The sequence below is a fragment of the Physella acuta genome, unplaced genomic scaffold (genome assembly GCF_028476545.2).
Source record: "Physella acuta isolate Inbredline_101_S28 unplaced genomic scaffold, ASM2847654v3 ptg000917l, whole genome shotgun sequence".
NCBI classification, from domain to species: domain Eukaryota; kingdom Metazoa; phylum Mollusca; class Gastropoda; family Physidae; genus Physella; species Physella acuta.
The window spans coordinates 341,023-354,023 of NW_026732434.1; the positions used below are offsets into that span (position 1 = coordinate 341,023).

General features: G+C 31.7%; 1 protein-coding gene across 2 annotated transcripts; it reads left to right on the plus strand.

The window, feature by feature from the left end:
* Positions 1 to 1,717: 1,717 nt before the first annotated feature.
* LOC131953347 (antiviral innate immune response receptor RIG-I) lies at positions 1,718 to 12,902 on the plus strand. Of its 2 annotated transcripts, none has more exons than XM_059316498.1 (17): positions 1,718 to 1,822; positions 2,490 to 2,556; positions 3,041 to 3,175; positions 3,346 to 3,513; positions 3,753 to 3,850; positions 5,043 to 5,300; positions 5,473 to 5,635; positions 5,822 to 5,920; positions 6,283 to 6,458; positions 7,551 to 7,677; positions 8,410 to 8,637; positions 8,796 to 8,963; positions 9,511 to 9,758; positions 10,017 to 10,099; positions 10,616 to 10,897; positions 11,168 to 11,304; positions 12,142 to 12,902. In XM_059316498.1, the coding sequence occupies exons 2-17, from the start codon at positions 2,538 to 2,540 to the stop codon at positions 12,270 to 12,272; spliced, it is 2,520 nt and encodes an 839-aa protein (XP_059172481.1). In that variant the 5' UTR covers positions 1,718 to 1,822; positions 2,490 to 2,537; the 3' UTR covers positions 12,273 to 12,902. The 2 variants fall into 2 exon arrangements, with proteins under 2 accessions (XP_059172481.1, XP_059172482.1); XM_059316499.1 differs by having other exon boundaries at positions 1,725 to 1,817.
* Positions 12,903 to 13,001: the final 99 nt, after the last annotated feature.

The following is a 13,001-nucleotide window of genomic DNA, read 5'->3' on the forward strand; positions in this document are numbered from 1 at the left end:
ATAAGTTAAATGACTGCTTTGTGAACTATATTAATTGAGATTTTAATTGTAATAAAAACTGATCAATTCTAACTGAGCTCAATTAATAATTTATTTAAAAAATCGCATCACAAACCACCACCGGGCCAAGACTAAATGAAAATATGACCAGAGTTTCTTTCAGGCATCTCCATTGAAGCACCCCCCCCCCTTCCCCGATGAAATAGAACAATATGTAATTTAGCCAATATGGAAAAAAAAATACTTCGATCCCCCTAGAAATTGTAAGTGTGCACAGCATTGTTATTTGCATGTTTTTTTGCTGTAAGCTTTTCCTTGCCAACCTTGTTTGTCCATATTTTGTATTGTTGACTAAATTTACAACATAATTAATCCGTTCTGGAGCTTACAATCAGAGTTTCTTGCCCCCCCCCCCCACACCAGAGGCGTAGCGACCCTTCCCGGCGCGCGGGGACAAACTTTTCGATTTGCACCCCCCCCCCTCAAACTTTCGATTTGCACCCCCCTCAACCTTTCAATTTATTTTTCCAACCCATTTTGGCGCCCCCTAAGGTCGGCGCCCGGGGACATATGTCCCCCCCCCCCCCGCCCAGAGTTTCTTCCAGGCATCTCTTCGGGGGGGCGAAGCCCCCCCCGAAAATTTTTTACCGCCCCCCCCCCCCCCCCGAAGGAAATGAAATTTATATAATTTATATAGAAAATATATACTTTTAACAGTGTCCGACCCCCCCCCCCCCGAAGAAAGTTTACCGCCCCCCCCCGAAGATTTCAAGTGCCCCCCCGGAGAAAAAAGTCTGGAAGAAACCCTGCCCCCGCCCCCCCCCCCCCCCCCCTCGCTACGCTACTGCCCCACACACACACCGAAGAAAGTCTACCCCCCTAACGAAATGGAATTTATATAGAATATATATGATTTTAACGGTGTCCGCCCCCTCCCCCCGAAGAGATGCCTGGAAGAAACTCAGAACCACACCCACGTTTTGGTTACACTCGCTTAAGGGGACATAATTATGGTAAGAAGATTTTAGTGAAAATATTGATTGTGTTGTTTCCCTTTGCTTATATATGCAGTTTGATAGCAAATCTATATATATTCTCTTCTGGGAGCCGTTAGAAAACAAGCTGCAAGCGCGCGTCTTGCAGTCCCCTCTTTTCCTCTCTATCGCTACCCCCCCCCCCTCACATGGTCAGGTGAGTTGTAGTTGTAGTTCACGCCAAATGTTTAGTTGGTGACGGCTATTAGGGGCAGATAATTCAGTTTGAAACTATTTTAAACTTAGAGGAGGTAACTAAGAGGAGGCTGCTTTCACGGGGGGGGGGGGGGGGATGGGGGTTTAGTGTTTTAAAGCAAATATTTTCAGTGGCAGCATTGGTACAGTCGAATTCACAAATTATGAATTACTGAAAAGTAGGGAAAAAAAACACTAAATAGTGGCGTATCATACACCGCGGGTCGGCTCGTAGTAAATACTATTTCAGTTTTCTTTTTTGCAAATTCTGGTCAGTATTAAATAAAGTCTAGATTCAATGCTCCTGTGACAGATTGTTAGAAACGAACGACAACCCATCCCCCCCCCCCCCCCCCCCCCCCCACACACAAATCTTAATAGTAGTCCGATATTCAATAGCTTACCAAATCGAAACACTAACTAAAATGGGAATTCCCGATATTTTACCAATGTTTCTAACTAAACGGTCTCTGGCCCAAGATCTAAATTAGAAATAAACCTACCTGGAAGAGAGTTGATTCCTTTTAGTCTAGCAACAACAAAAAAATTCATTGCATCTACTTTCTTAGTCAAGTCGCTATTTTTTAAGTGCGGTAACTATACAAACTTTAAATAATTCAAGTATTTATTAAATAGATTAAACCGATTATCCCAAAGGCCAACTGTAGATCTAGAATATATTATATATATATATATATATATATATATATATATATATATATATATATATATATATATATATATATATATATATATATATATATATATATATATATATATATATATTATAGATCTATATATATATATATATATATATATATATATAGGCCTATATATATATATATAGGGCCCTATATATATATTATACGTATTATATATATATATATATATATATATATATATATATATATATATATATATATATATATATATATATATATATATATATATATATATATATATATGAACATATCTAGAATATATTATATATATATATATATATATATATATATATATATATATATATTATAGATCTATATATATATATATATATATATATATATATATATATATATATATATATAGGCCTACATATATATATATATAGGGCCCTATATATATATTATATGTATTATATATATATATATATATATATATATATATATATATATATATATATATATATATATATATATATATATATATATATATATATATATATATATATATATATATATATATGAACATATTGTTTTACAGATTAACCTAAAATAGACTTGTGAAGTGTTAAAGCTGAGCCCTATTGACATGGATGATATATGTTCAGGTAAATCCAATTTATTTGATGATTTTATAGCTGTAATTATTTTTTTATTCACTGACTTAACTGAGTTAACTGGATAAAGATCTACAATAAATTGAATAAATAACATCCCAGAGTAAATTGTTCATGTTAAGACGACATTGGGCCAATATTTTTAATAGTAAAATATTTATTTAAAACATCTGAATCTTACAATCTTACCTTTTTACAATTTAAAAAAAAAATAGCTGTATGTTTTTAAATAATTGTCTACAGGAATTTTAGTTGCTATAAGTATAATAGTATCCACTCACAAAGTATACAGTTAGATTCAATTTAAAAAAAAAAAAAAATCTGAATAGGATTTCCTTATAATACTGGAAATAATACTATTTCTTTAATCCATATTAAAGTTATTAGAGGTTAAGTTATCCAATTTTTAACTTAACTTTTAGAAAAGATATTTTCTTAATAAGCAAAGCATGCTTTCTCCTTTTGATAATTTCAGGTGTTTCTAATATTAAGCTCACAGCAGAGGAATCAGAAGCACAAAAATGGAAAACAGTTATTAAGAATAGCGGATGCAATGTTATAATTGATCAAGAAATAAATGAGTTGCAAAAAGAACCTAATTCTAATGAAGGTACCACTAATTTAATAAAAGGAGCAAAAATGTATATTTGACTTTTCAAAAAAAGTTAAATAAGCTATTATATAGAAACTGTAAATAAAAGATGGTTTGAATTTATCTTAATAATTTTATTCATATATTAAGCTATTCTAATACCTTTTGCTTTAAAACACTTTTTTTAGAAGCATCAACAAGCAGTAAAGGAGGTATATCTGAGTTAAGAAACTATCAAAAAGAACTAGCTGAAAAAGCCCTCACTGGAGAGAACGTCATTATTTGTGCTCCCACAGGCTCAGGGAAGACTAAAGTGGCTACTCATATAATATTAGAGCATCTTAGAGGATCAAATGGTAATAACAGCCAACATGCATTTATTTTAAGAAAAACAACATTAAAAAAAACATAAATGCAAAATAAGTTTAAGCTATGTTAAGATGTAAACTTAAAGATTAGACATTAATCTTAATCAAAAGAAATTTAACAGTTTCATTTGTATCCTCCCAACAATAGTTATAATCAAGATATGTTTACATTTTTACTTCGTATATGCCTACGTGAATTTAAAATCTACTACCTGTGTCATCATCAGGCCAAGAGAAAAGGAAAGTTGCATTTTTGGCAAGGACAGTCCCTCTTGCTCTACAACAATATAAAGTATTGGCTAGAGATCTACCTTCAGAGTATCTGGTAAAAACACCTGTGATTTTAAATAAGTTTCATTCATCAACTTTTCCTTTTTGTGCCCAAGACACATGGGGCCGCCACTCAAAGCTCCCTTTACTTTAGTCAGTCACCTGCAATTTTCTTGGCAGTCCCCCATGACAATCCTGCCTCTGCCAGCTGCTTCCCTCCTGTGCACCTCAACGTCTCCCTTGGCCTTCCTTGCTTTCTTATTCCTTGAGCCGTCCAGTTTAGAGCCATTCCTGCGATTCATTCTTAGGACCTGCCCCATCCATCATCTTTTTTTTTTCAATTAATTTGGAAACTTATTCCATTTTAATCTCTCCTAGTAATTTATTATTTGAGATGGTGTTGTGCCAGTGTATGCCTTTTAAACACTTAGCTTGGAAATAGTCCAGTGATCTGCTGGTGAATTTCAGTGGAGCAGTCACCTTCATAGTTGACACTGCTGCCTAAATATGTGAAATCTTTTACTTCCTCTACTTGTGTGTTGTTTGTTTTAATAGGCACTTGACTAGATGTATTTTGCTTGTTTTGTTAGTGTTTAGTTTGAGCCCAACTCCATTTGCAAAATAAATAAGTCTATTTAGTTTTTGAATGCTGGTTAGTAGAGTTATGTGATCCACAAAATCCATGTCTTCTAGGCCAGTTGTAAGTGTCCATCCGAAGCTTCTCGCTTGTCTATAGTTTGTGTCATCAGCCAATCAACTACTAGGTTAAAAAGCAGCGGGGACAGAACACACCCTTGTTTGACTCGAGTTTGAATCATACATGGGTCCGTGATATGGCTACCACATATAAATTTGCATTGGAACCCTTCATATATGATTTTGATGGCATTTTTCAAAAGCAAAGCCTTTTCAAAATCAATGAATAATGCATAGATTTATAAGTTGAGAAAATAAAATTCTACATAAGATTTCATATTTGTTGTGTAATATTATTTTAAACCGTGAGAAAAATATACTGATTCAGTATATTTATTATACTCTTTAAAATATATTATAAATATATAATATATTTATTATAGACATTAAATAAGCACATTCAAATATTTTATAAAGTTTTGATTATACTTTAAATACTGAATACTACAAACAATTATTAGAGAATAATTGCTGCATTTAAGTGAATAATTTATTTCAATAGTTATTGTTATGGATAATTAAATAACAGTTATGATATATTATTATTTCAGGTGACAAGAATTAGTGGTAGGAGTAATAATGGAATGAAGCTGCATTTTCTTGTGGATGGTTATGATGTCCTTGTCATGACACCTATGATCTTGTACAACTGTTTGAAACTGAAAGTACAACAACTGGAGCATCTGGGCGTCTTCTCGTTGATTGTGTTTGATGAGTGCCACCACACACATAAGGGAGAGCCTTACAACCTGCTCATGTACACCTATCTAAAAACCAAAAACACATCTCCTGGCATTAAGCTACCACAGGTATTCATAACAAAAATATTTCATTTAATTTTTTTTAAAAGATTAAAAAAAATATAACATTCAATAAAAACAATACAATGTTTTATTTTGTAAATGTATCCAAAGGCCTTATTAGATATCTAGTAGATGAAAGGTAAGACAATATTAACCACTAAACGCTTTGCTGTTTTAGATTGTTGGCCTTACAGCATCAATCGGTGTTGAAAAGGCAAATAAAGCTGAAGACGCTAAGAAACGTATTTTGGAGATTTGTGGAAATCTTGATGTCAAACACATTTGCACTGTTGTCAGACATAAATCAGAACTTGAGGAGTGTATGCCAAATTTAAATGAAAGTATGCAAAATGTTTCTTTGAATTGTTTTAGTATTGAGTTTAAAAAGACCTTTGCAGATTAGAGTTTTAGATAAATAATAACAGTTTTTAAAACTTGAAAATCATGTGTGTTGCTTTAAAAAAATTGCTCTTTTTTAAAATACTCATTTATAGAAATATTTTTTTCTCAAATCTACTATTTTACAGAAACAAAGCAACTTAAGCCTTGTGATGATGACATTTTTGTTAAAAAACTGCATGAAATTATGAAAAAACTGGAAGATCAAGTGAAAGATAATGTTACTGGTAAGTAGAAAAATTAATTTATACTGGATAATTAGCTTTATTTTAAATGTATTGTAATTGTATAATTTGTATTTAATATAGAGTGTATTTTGAAAGTGTTTTTGGTTAATGCAGACATAATACATTTTGTACTGCAAAGCTGGTTAAAAATTTAAAAAAACTTAACTACATGTCAAGACGTTAGCCGGACATTGCTCCTTGTCATGGTTAAAAGTTAATCCAATAGCAATCAGACACAAGCTCTCTTGTTTAGAAGTTTAATATGTTGCCTTTGTTGGTACATATTGCTTCAAAGTAATGATCTATGTTCTTGTTTTAAATACAACAGAGCAATTTTTAACTTATTAAATTCTTTCAAACAGATCTAAATAATAGTGCATTAAAGACACTTGCAAGCAAGATACCCAGCAATAAGAGAAAACTTCTAGAGTACAGGCAGTGGGCAGATAAAGTAAGAAGAGAAGCTAGAGCTGAAATGCTGGACCAAAACACAGATCTCTCTGTGAGGAACTTGATTGTAATTGCAAACCATTTGACAGTGAGTGACATTTTAAATGTGTAGATTTTAACAAGTAATATTATAATTTATGTAGCATCAATACTTTAAAAATAATAAGACTAGGCCAATGTTTAAAACTGTTAGAAACCTGTCATTCCTATGAAGTGCAAAGCCTTAAAGATGGGTTGATAAATCCTTGCTTTAGAACTGTTTCACAGTTTCAATTTTTAAATTTTAAATTTGATTATAAATTTAACTTTTTTCATTTTAAATGAGATCTAATATACTTTTTTTTTCACTTTAGAGTAAAATATATAGACTAATGTTAAAAGTATCAAAATCTCACTAACACATGTTTAGTTTTCAATACTAGTTTAAAAATAAATTTCTAGAGTTACTCAGAATCAAATTTTTCTATTGCCTTCTACACATATTGTAGATCTTCTCCCTTCCTCTTGGCTTTACAGTTATATATAGTTCAAGGGTCTCTGAACTACGACCCGCAGGCCGGATGCGGCCCGCGAGGTCCTGTCATCCGGAGATCTTTTTGTCCAAAAAAAAAATGTTTGTTGAAGGTGGTTGAGGAAAAATTCAAAACAAACTGAAAATTTAGCATTGGTGCAAATACCATTGAAGTAAATGTGGCCTGTTGCCCAGCAAATGACCTCCTTAAAGACAACTTCAAATAAGGTTGGGTGGGTTTTATAAGTATTTGCCCAAGGAAGACTTTCCTAATATTAAAACTTTTGCATCAAGAATGAAGTAGGCCTACGTGAAGAACAATTTGAGAACAAACTTGGACTCGAGTATGCTGGCGGTCTCCGAAAGTGTTTCTTTTAGACTTTTTTCTCGGGTGGGGGGCACTTGAAATTTATATATATATATATATATATATATATATATATATATATATATATATATATATATATATATATATATATATAAAATTCCGTTTTGGGGGGGGGGGGGGGGACTCCGCCACCTCGAAGAGATGCCTGGAAGAAACTCTGGCCCGAACTTATATTTGATAGTTAATGCGTCCCTCTGGCTGAAAAGTTTGGAGACCTCTGATATAGTTGAACCCTTTGCTAATACAAAACATTCTATTGTTTTCATTTACACATAAAACAGTTTTACAACATTGCTCTGGAGAGCTATGACTTAATGGACCTTAAAGATATAATGGATCACTTCCCCAAGTTTAAAGCTGATGAGGATAGCACTAGTCAAGAAATTATTTGTCATCAGTATTTTGAAGGTACATACATCATACTAGCTTTATTTCACTTTAGGATTTTCTATTTAAAAAAAAAGTGTTCTTAAATACTAATTTTTAACTTTAACATTAAAGCTGCTTGTTAGGGTAAAGAAATAATATTCATAGGGACCATTAATTTTGTTGTGTTTACATGAAAGAGACTTTAAGCTGACATTTTATTCCTTATGAGATTTTTATTATGGGATAGAATAATACACTGTGTTATTAATATGGTATATCACATTAAAGAAGTGTTCAAGAGCAGAAGTTAAAATTAAAATAAAGTATTATATGCTATTATTGTGACACGAATATACTGGCGCAAGAGTTTGACTCCCATTAGCCAGGTAGGCCTCGACTTAGTGAACTCCCACTAACTGGCAAACTGTGGACTGAATCAGTCGCACAAAGATGTTGGTTTGAAACACTACATGTTGGTCACTTTTCATCCGTAGTCTTTCACCAGCCATGGAAAATCATCCTACCGTCTGGTACTCGGCTTGATATCGCGGGGGGGGGGGGGGGTGTTCGGTCGGGTCGTTTTAAAAACAGGCATGGGACACGTAACTGCTCTCACATACAGAGTCGACAGAGCCGCTACTATCTGTAATGAAATGCTTATTGATGCTTTAAGAAAAAACGTGTAAATTAAAACCTGTGACCTTTCTTTATGTGATGGAAGAGTCTGTATACATTTCTATTGAAACATTTTAATTTTTTTTATATTAATAGAGCTGGAAAAACTAGTTTTGGACAACAGAGGTGGGACAAATCAAAATTTGATCATTTTGGCTGAAACAATAAAAGAACACATGCAGGAGCAAAGACATCGATGTATCATCTTTGTTAAAACTAGGGCTCTGACAGAAGCTGTTTCTTCATGGCTTAACAGATCAGATTTGACACAGGGTAGTTTTAAAGCTGCCCCCTTCACAAGCTCCAATAATACTTTTGGGCAAGGTGAGATTTCTCATTTTTAAAAATTGTTAATGAACTTAATTGACTCTATTTACCACTTTATTTTGATTTAGTTTATTCAACTTTTAAAATACATTATTTGGATGTAGGCCTATACATTTTTATTTAGTTTGGATTTATTTCATTTTTTTTCCAACTAGGCATGTCTCAAGTTGACCAAGATAAAGCCTTAGAAGGGTTTAGAAATGGAGAAATAAGAATTCTTGTTGCAACTTCAGTAGCAGAAGAAGGTCTTGACATACCAGAATGCAATTTAGTTATTAAATACAATCAAGTTGGAAATGAAATTTCTACAGTGCAGACAAAAGGTATATCAAAGTTGATTTTTAAAAATAAAATTAAAGTATAGTGAAACAAAAGAAGATCATACCCATATTAGTATTAGAATTAGCCTATAAAATATAAAATTTTATATAAAAATGAGGAATAATTAAGTATTGCCCCAGATACAGGAGATTAAATACCATAGGCAATTATCTGGTTATAACTATCATTTTATCAAGAAGTCACATATGTGTGCTAGAATGGTCATGTTAGATGAGTACCTATCTTAAGCCAAGGAATGTAAAGTATTGTAAAGACAGCTACACTAGGTGCTGACTACTTGCATCATCTACCTATGTCACAATTTAACATGATCATTAGTTCACCTTAAATTATTGACTGTTAAGTCAGTAATTTCATGTCTTAATAAGTAAATTATATTCCTTATTTTCTTCTTAAATCAAGTCTTAAAGGATTGAAAGATTTTTGTGAAATTTGATGAATAAAATATATATTCTTTAAAAAATGTAATTTCAATACTTCATTGTAAAAATAAAAGAATTGCGGAAATTCAAAATTACATTTTTACAGGAAGGAGCAGAAGCAAAGAAGGTGTGTCAGTGTTGCTGGCAATGAACGATATTCTACAAAAGGAGATTCAAAATCGCCAGAGAGTCAAGTTGATGTATGAAGCTATTGAAAGCATTCAAGCCATGGATGAAGAGGAGAGAATGAAAACCATAGAGATGCATCAAGCAACTGTACTAAAAGAAGGACAAATGAAAGAAATGGAAGATGAGAATAGAAAAAAAATGTTGAAAAAAACTCCTTTTACCATGGTAAAGAACAGCAACTTTTTTGGCTTGGCGCTTAACATGTGTTCTTAAATATAAAATAGTTAAAAATAATCTTAATATAAATTTAAGATAAATTTGCAACCTTATCATAATCTTAACTGGACCAATTTTTTAAAAAGTCATTTGACTGAAATCAAAGATTCACAAAATACAGCACAATAATCTATTTTTCAAAAAGTGCAATTTATTTTATGGTCATTTCAAAACTGTAATTGGAATTTTTTAAAAATTTCAATTCAGATCTGTCACTTGTGTAGAAAGGTCAAAATTGACAGCTCAAAAGTTAGGCTAATTAATGGCACTTGTCGTGTTGCTTTAGACAGGTGAGAAGGTTTTGTTTTATTAATTTATTTTAAATATTATAACGTTTACAGATAACTTAATACAACTATATGGTTTCTAATAAGAAACTATTAGGCTACTTTACGATAACTTATAATTAACTATATGCTCACTAAATCTAAGTCAATCTAAGAGAATTACTAATAATACTTATATTAAAGAAGTGATATTCATTTCCTCCTTTTAGTTATAAGCCTATGTAAATGTATAGTGGGTTACGCTACTACATTTTAATGTCACAGTTTATATAGCTATATTACTGTATTTCTTAGATTATAGCTCATCTGGCTAAAGAGATTGTAGTTCTATTTTGTTATAGAGATTGTAGTTCATCATGCTAAAGAGATTGTAATTCATCTAGCTTAAGTGACTGTAGTTCACATTGCTCTACATATTATTGTTTATATTAAGATTTCTGTTGAAGAGTTTGACTTACTTAAATAAAGAAGCTAATGTAAAAGAACAATAAAACCATCATGTATTTGACCACTCCCCAGTTCTCTACTACACCAGGTCCAGCTAGAGCCTTACACTGATGGCCCTACGGAACATGATGAGATTGAGTATGTTGGTAATGTCAGGTGTAGAGGTATGCCCCAGGAAGGGAAACGATGCAAAGGGTTTTTGGGCAGCATGATTCGTTTCAACAACAATCCTGTGGTTGCCTTGGCGGCCATGAACTATACATTTGTTTCAAATAATGGTCAACCAGAAAACCCCAAGCAGTGGAAGAATGTAAAATATTTTGTACCAGATTTGACGATGGAAGATATATTCAGGTAAGAGTTTAAATTAGAGTTTTTGCACAACTCTTAAAAGATATAGCTATTGAAAATTTTGAAATGAATGCATTAGCAATTTGTATTAAAACAAATTTAAACATATATAAAATAAATTAATTTTTTGTACAGAATATTTTTTAACCAATACTCTACAATTTGTTCTCAAATAATTTTTAAAATGTGAAGAAAATATTCCAGTAAAATTTCCTGTCTCTGAGATTTAAAAAAAAAGACTACTGTACTGTGCTTTTAAATTTTTTTACGCAGGTACACATCAGAAGATAGCATGGATGAGGACATGATGGAACCTGACAATGAGGGTGATGGAAATTTGGGCGGAGGGGAACAAAACAGACCAGAACCCAAAATAGATCAGTCAGCAAAAAGACTCCATCCTACCGAAGGTAAATATGTTTTACCATATAAGTAATAATATTTGTGTTATATATGTTTGTCAAAAAAGTAACATCTATCATTTTTATGTTGATGGGTTACTTACACAAAAGCTATTTATAAAGTAATACTCTTTCAGATCTAATTATACAAATGAAACAGTGTATCTTTATTTCCCTTGGTTTATAAAGGAATTGTGAGGTCAGTGTAAGCTAGTTTTCTAAAATCATGTCGGTACCCATTTTGGCTGGGTGGACTCAGGAACATCTTACTAGCTTTAGCTGGAAAATAAACCCAAGATTTATGGGTTGATCAAAATTAATTTAACACTTTTTGTTTGTTTGTTAAATAGATGTGATAGATTGTTTGGTGTGTCGTATAGATGGTGATAGTTTTGCTAAAGTTGTTAAAATGAACATCGTAATACTGTGATATTTGGAGATGTGTGGATGTTACTCCTTAATGAAAAACCTATTCCTCTTGAAGTCCACTTATTCATTCTTATAAATCCTTCTATCATCAAGGCAAATTATTTTAGAAGTGGTAACATGGTATATCCTAAAATAAGTTCGGGTCAATAAGAATTACATATATTGAAATATATTCCAATATCTTGTATAAATGAAAGGGATACTTTAATTCTTGAGTGAAGTTTAGGAACAATGATTGGTTTTGGTATTGAAGTACTATAATCAGGAAAAAAAAGTATTATTATCAATTAACCATACTCCTTAAAAAATACTGTACCACAATACATAAAGTTATATCTTAAAGTTAAAAGCCTTCTTATAAGTTATATTATTAAAATAACTGAATGTATTTGAAGTAACACATTAATTTTTTTACAGATATTTCACACATTAAGAAACAGAAAGTGGAAAATGAGGTAGGACCAAATGACAACAATAATATTGATCAAGTTCTCCAGCAAATGGATGAATGCATAGAGATGATAAAAAATGATACAGCTACTAACTAGACTTAATTTATAGCTCAAACTATTTTACTTCAAATTATATTCATCAGTCACTTTTTAAATGTTACTCTTAAATGTTTTTTCCTTGCTTTTTACGGAGTTTGAACTTAGTTCTTTAATATTCCTAGCTTTGTAATTTATGTGAAAGTTCTTTAAATTCTTATACCACGTTTACACTTGCAATATGTATACTTACCTGCATTGAGGTTTTTTCTAGACATGTTGCAAGTGTAAATGCTGTGTCACACTATAATTGTATAAAACATTAGACTATATCTATATACCTTCTACCTTTATTGTGGATTTTTAAAAATGTTTTTGGTTATATTGACAGACATGGTTGACCAAAATGTGATATACTTAAAATATAATAAATAATAGGACAACAACTTGGAAAATTAGCTTTTTAAAATTCCTTTTGCAGTAGTCCTTGGCCAAGTCATCATGCTCTATTGTCATATTGATGTGTTTTGAACAACAAACCAGACAATCAGTATGCAATAAGAATGGATGGGTTGTATAAACTAGCTGGAAGATAATGCTGGTTTTTACTACTGTGCTCAATTATTTATTTGTCAATATTTTTTTTTAAAGCAAATCTATTTAATCATTGTATTTGAAAATGGGTATTGTTGCTAAGTCAGCTTGTGGCTAGTATCTTTGCATTCTGTGACTTTTGAGAAGAAAAACATTTTGCTGTAATATAGCACTGTGACAGCTCTTTAAAGTTTT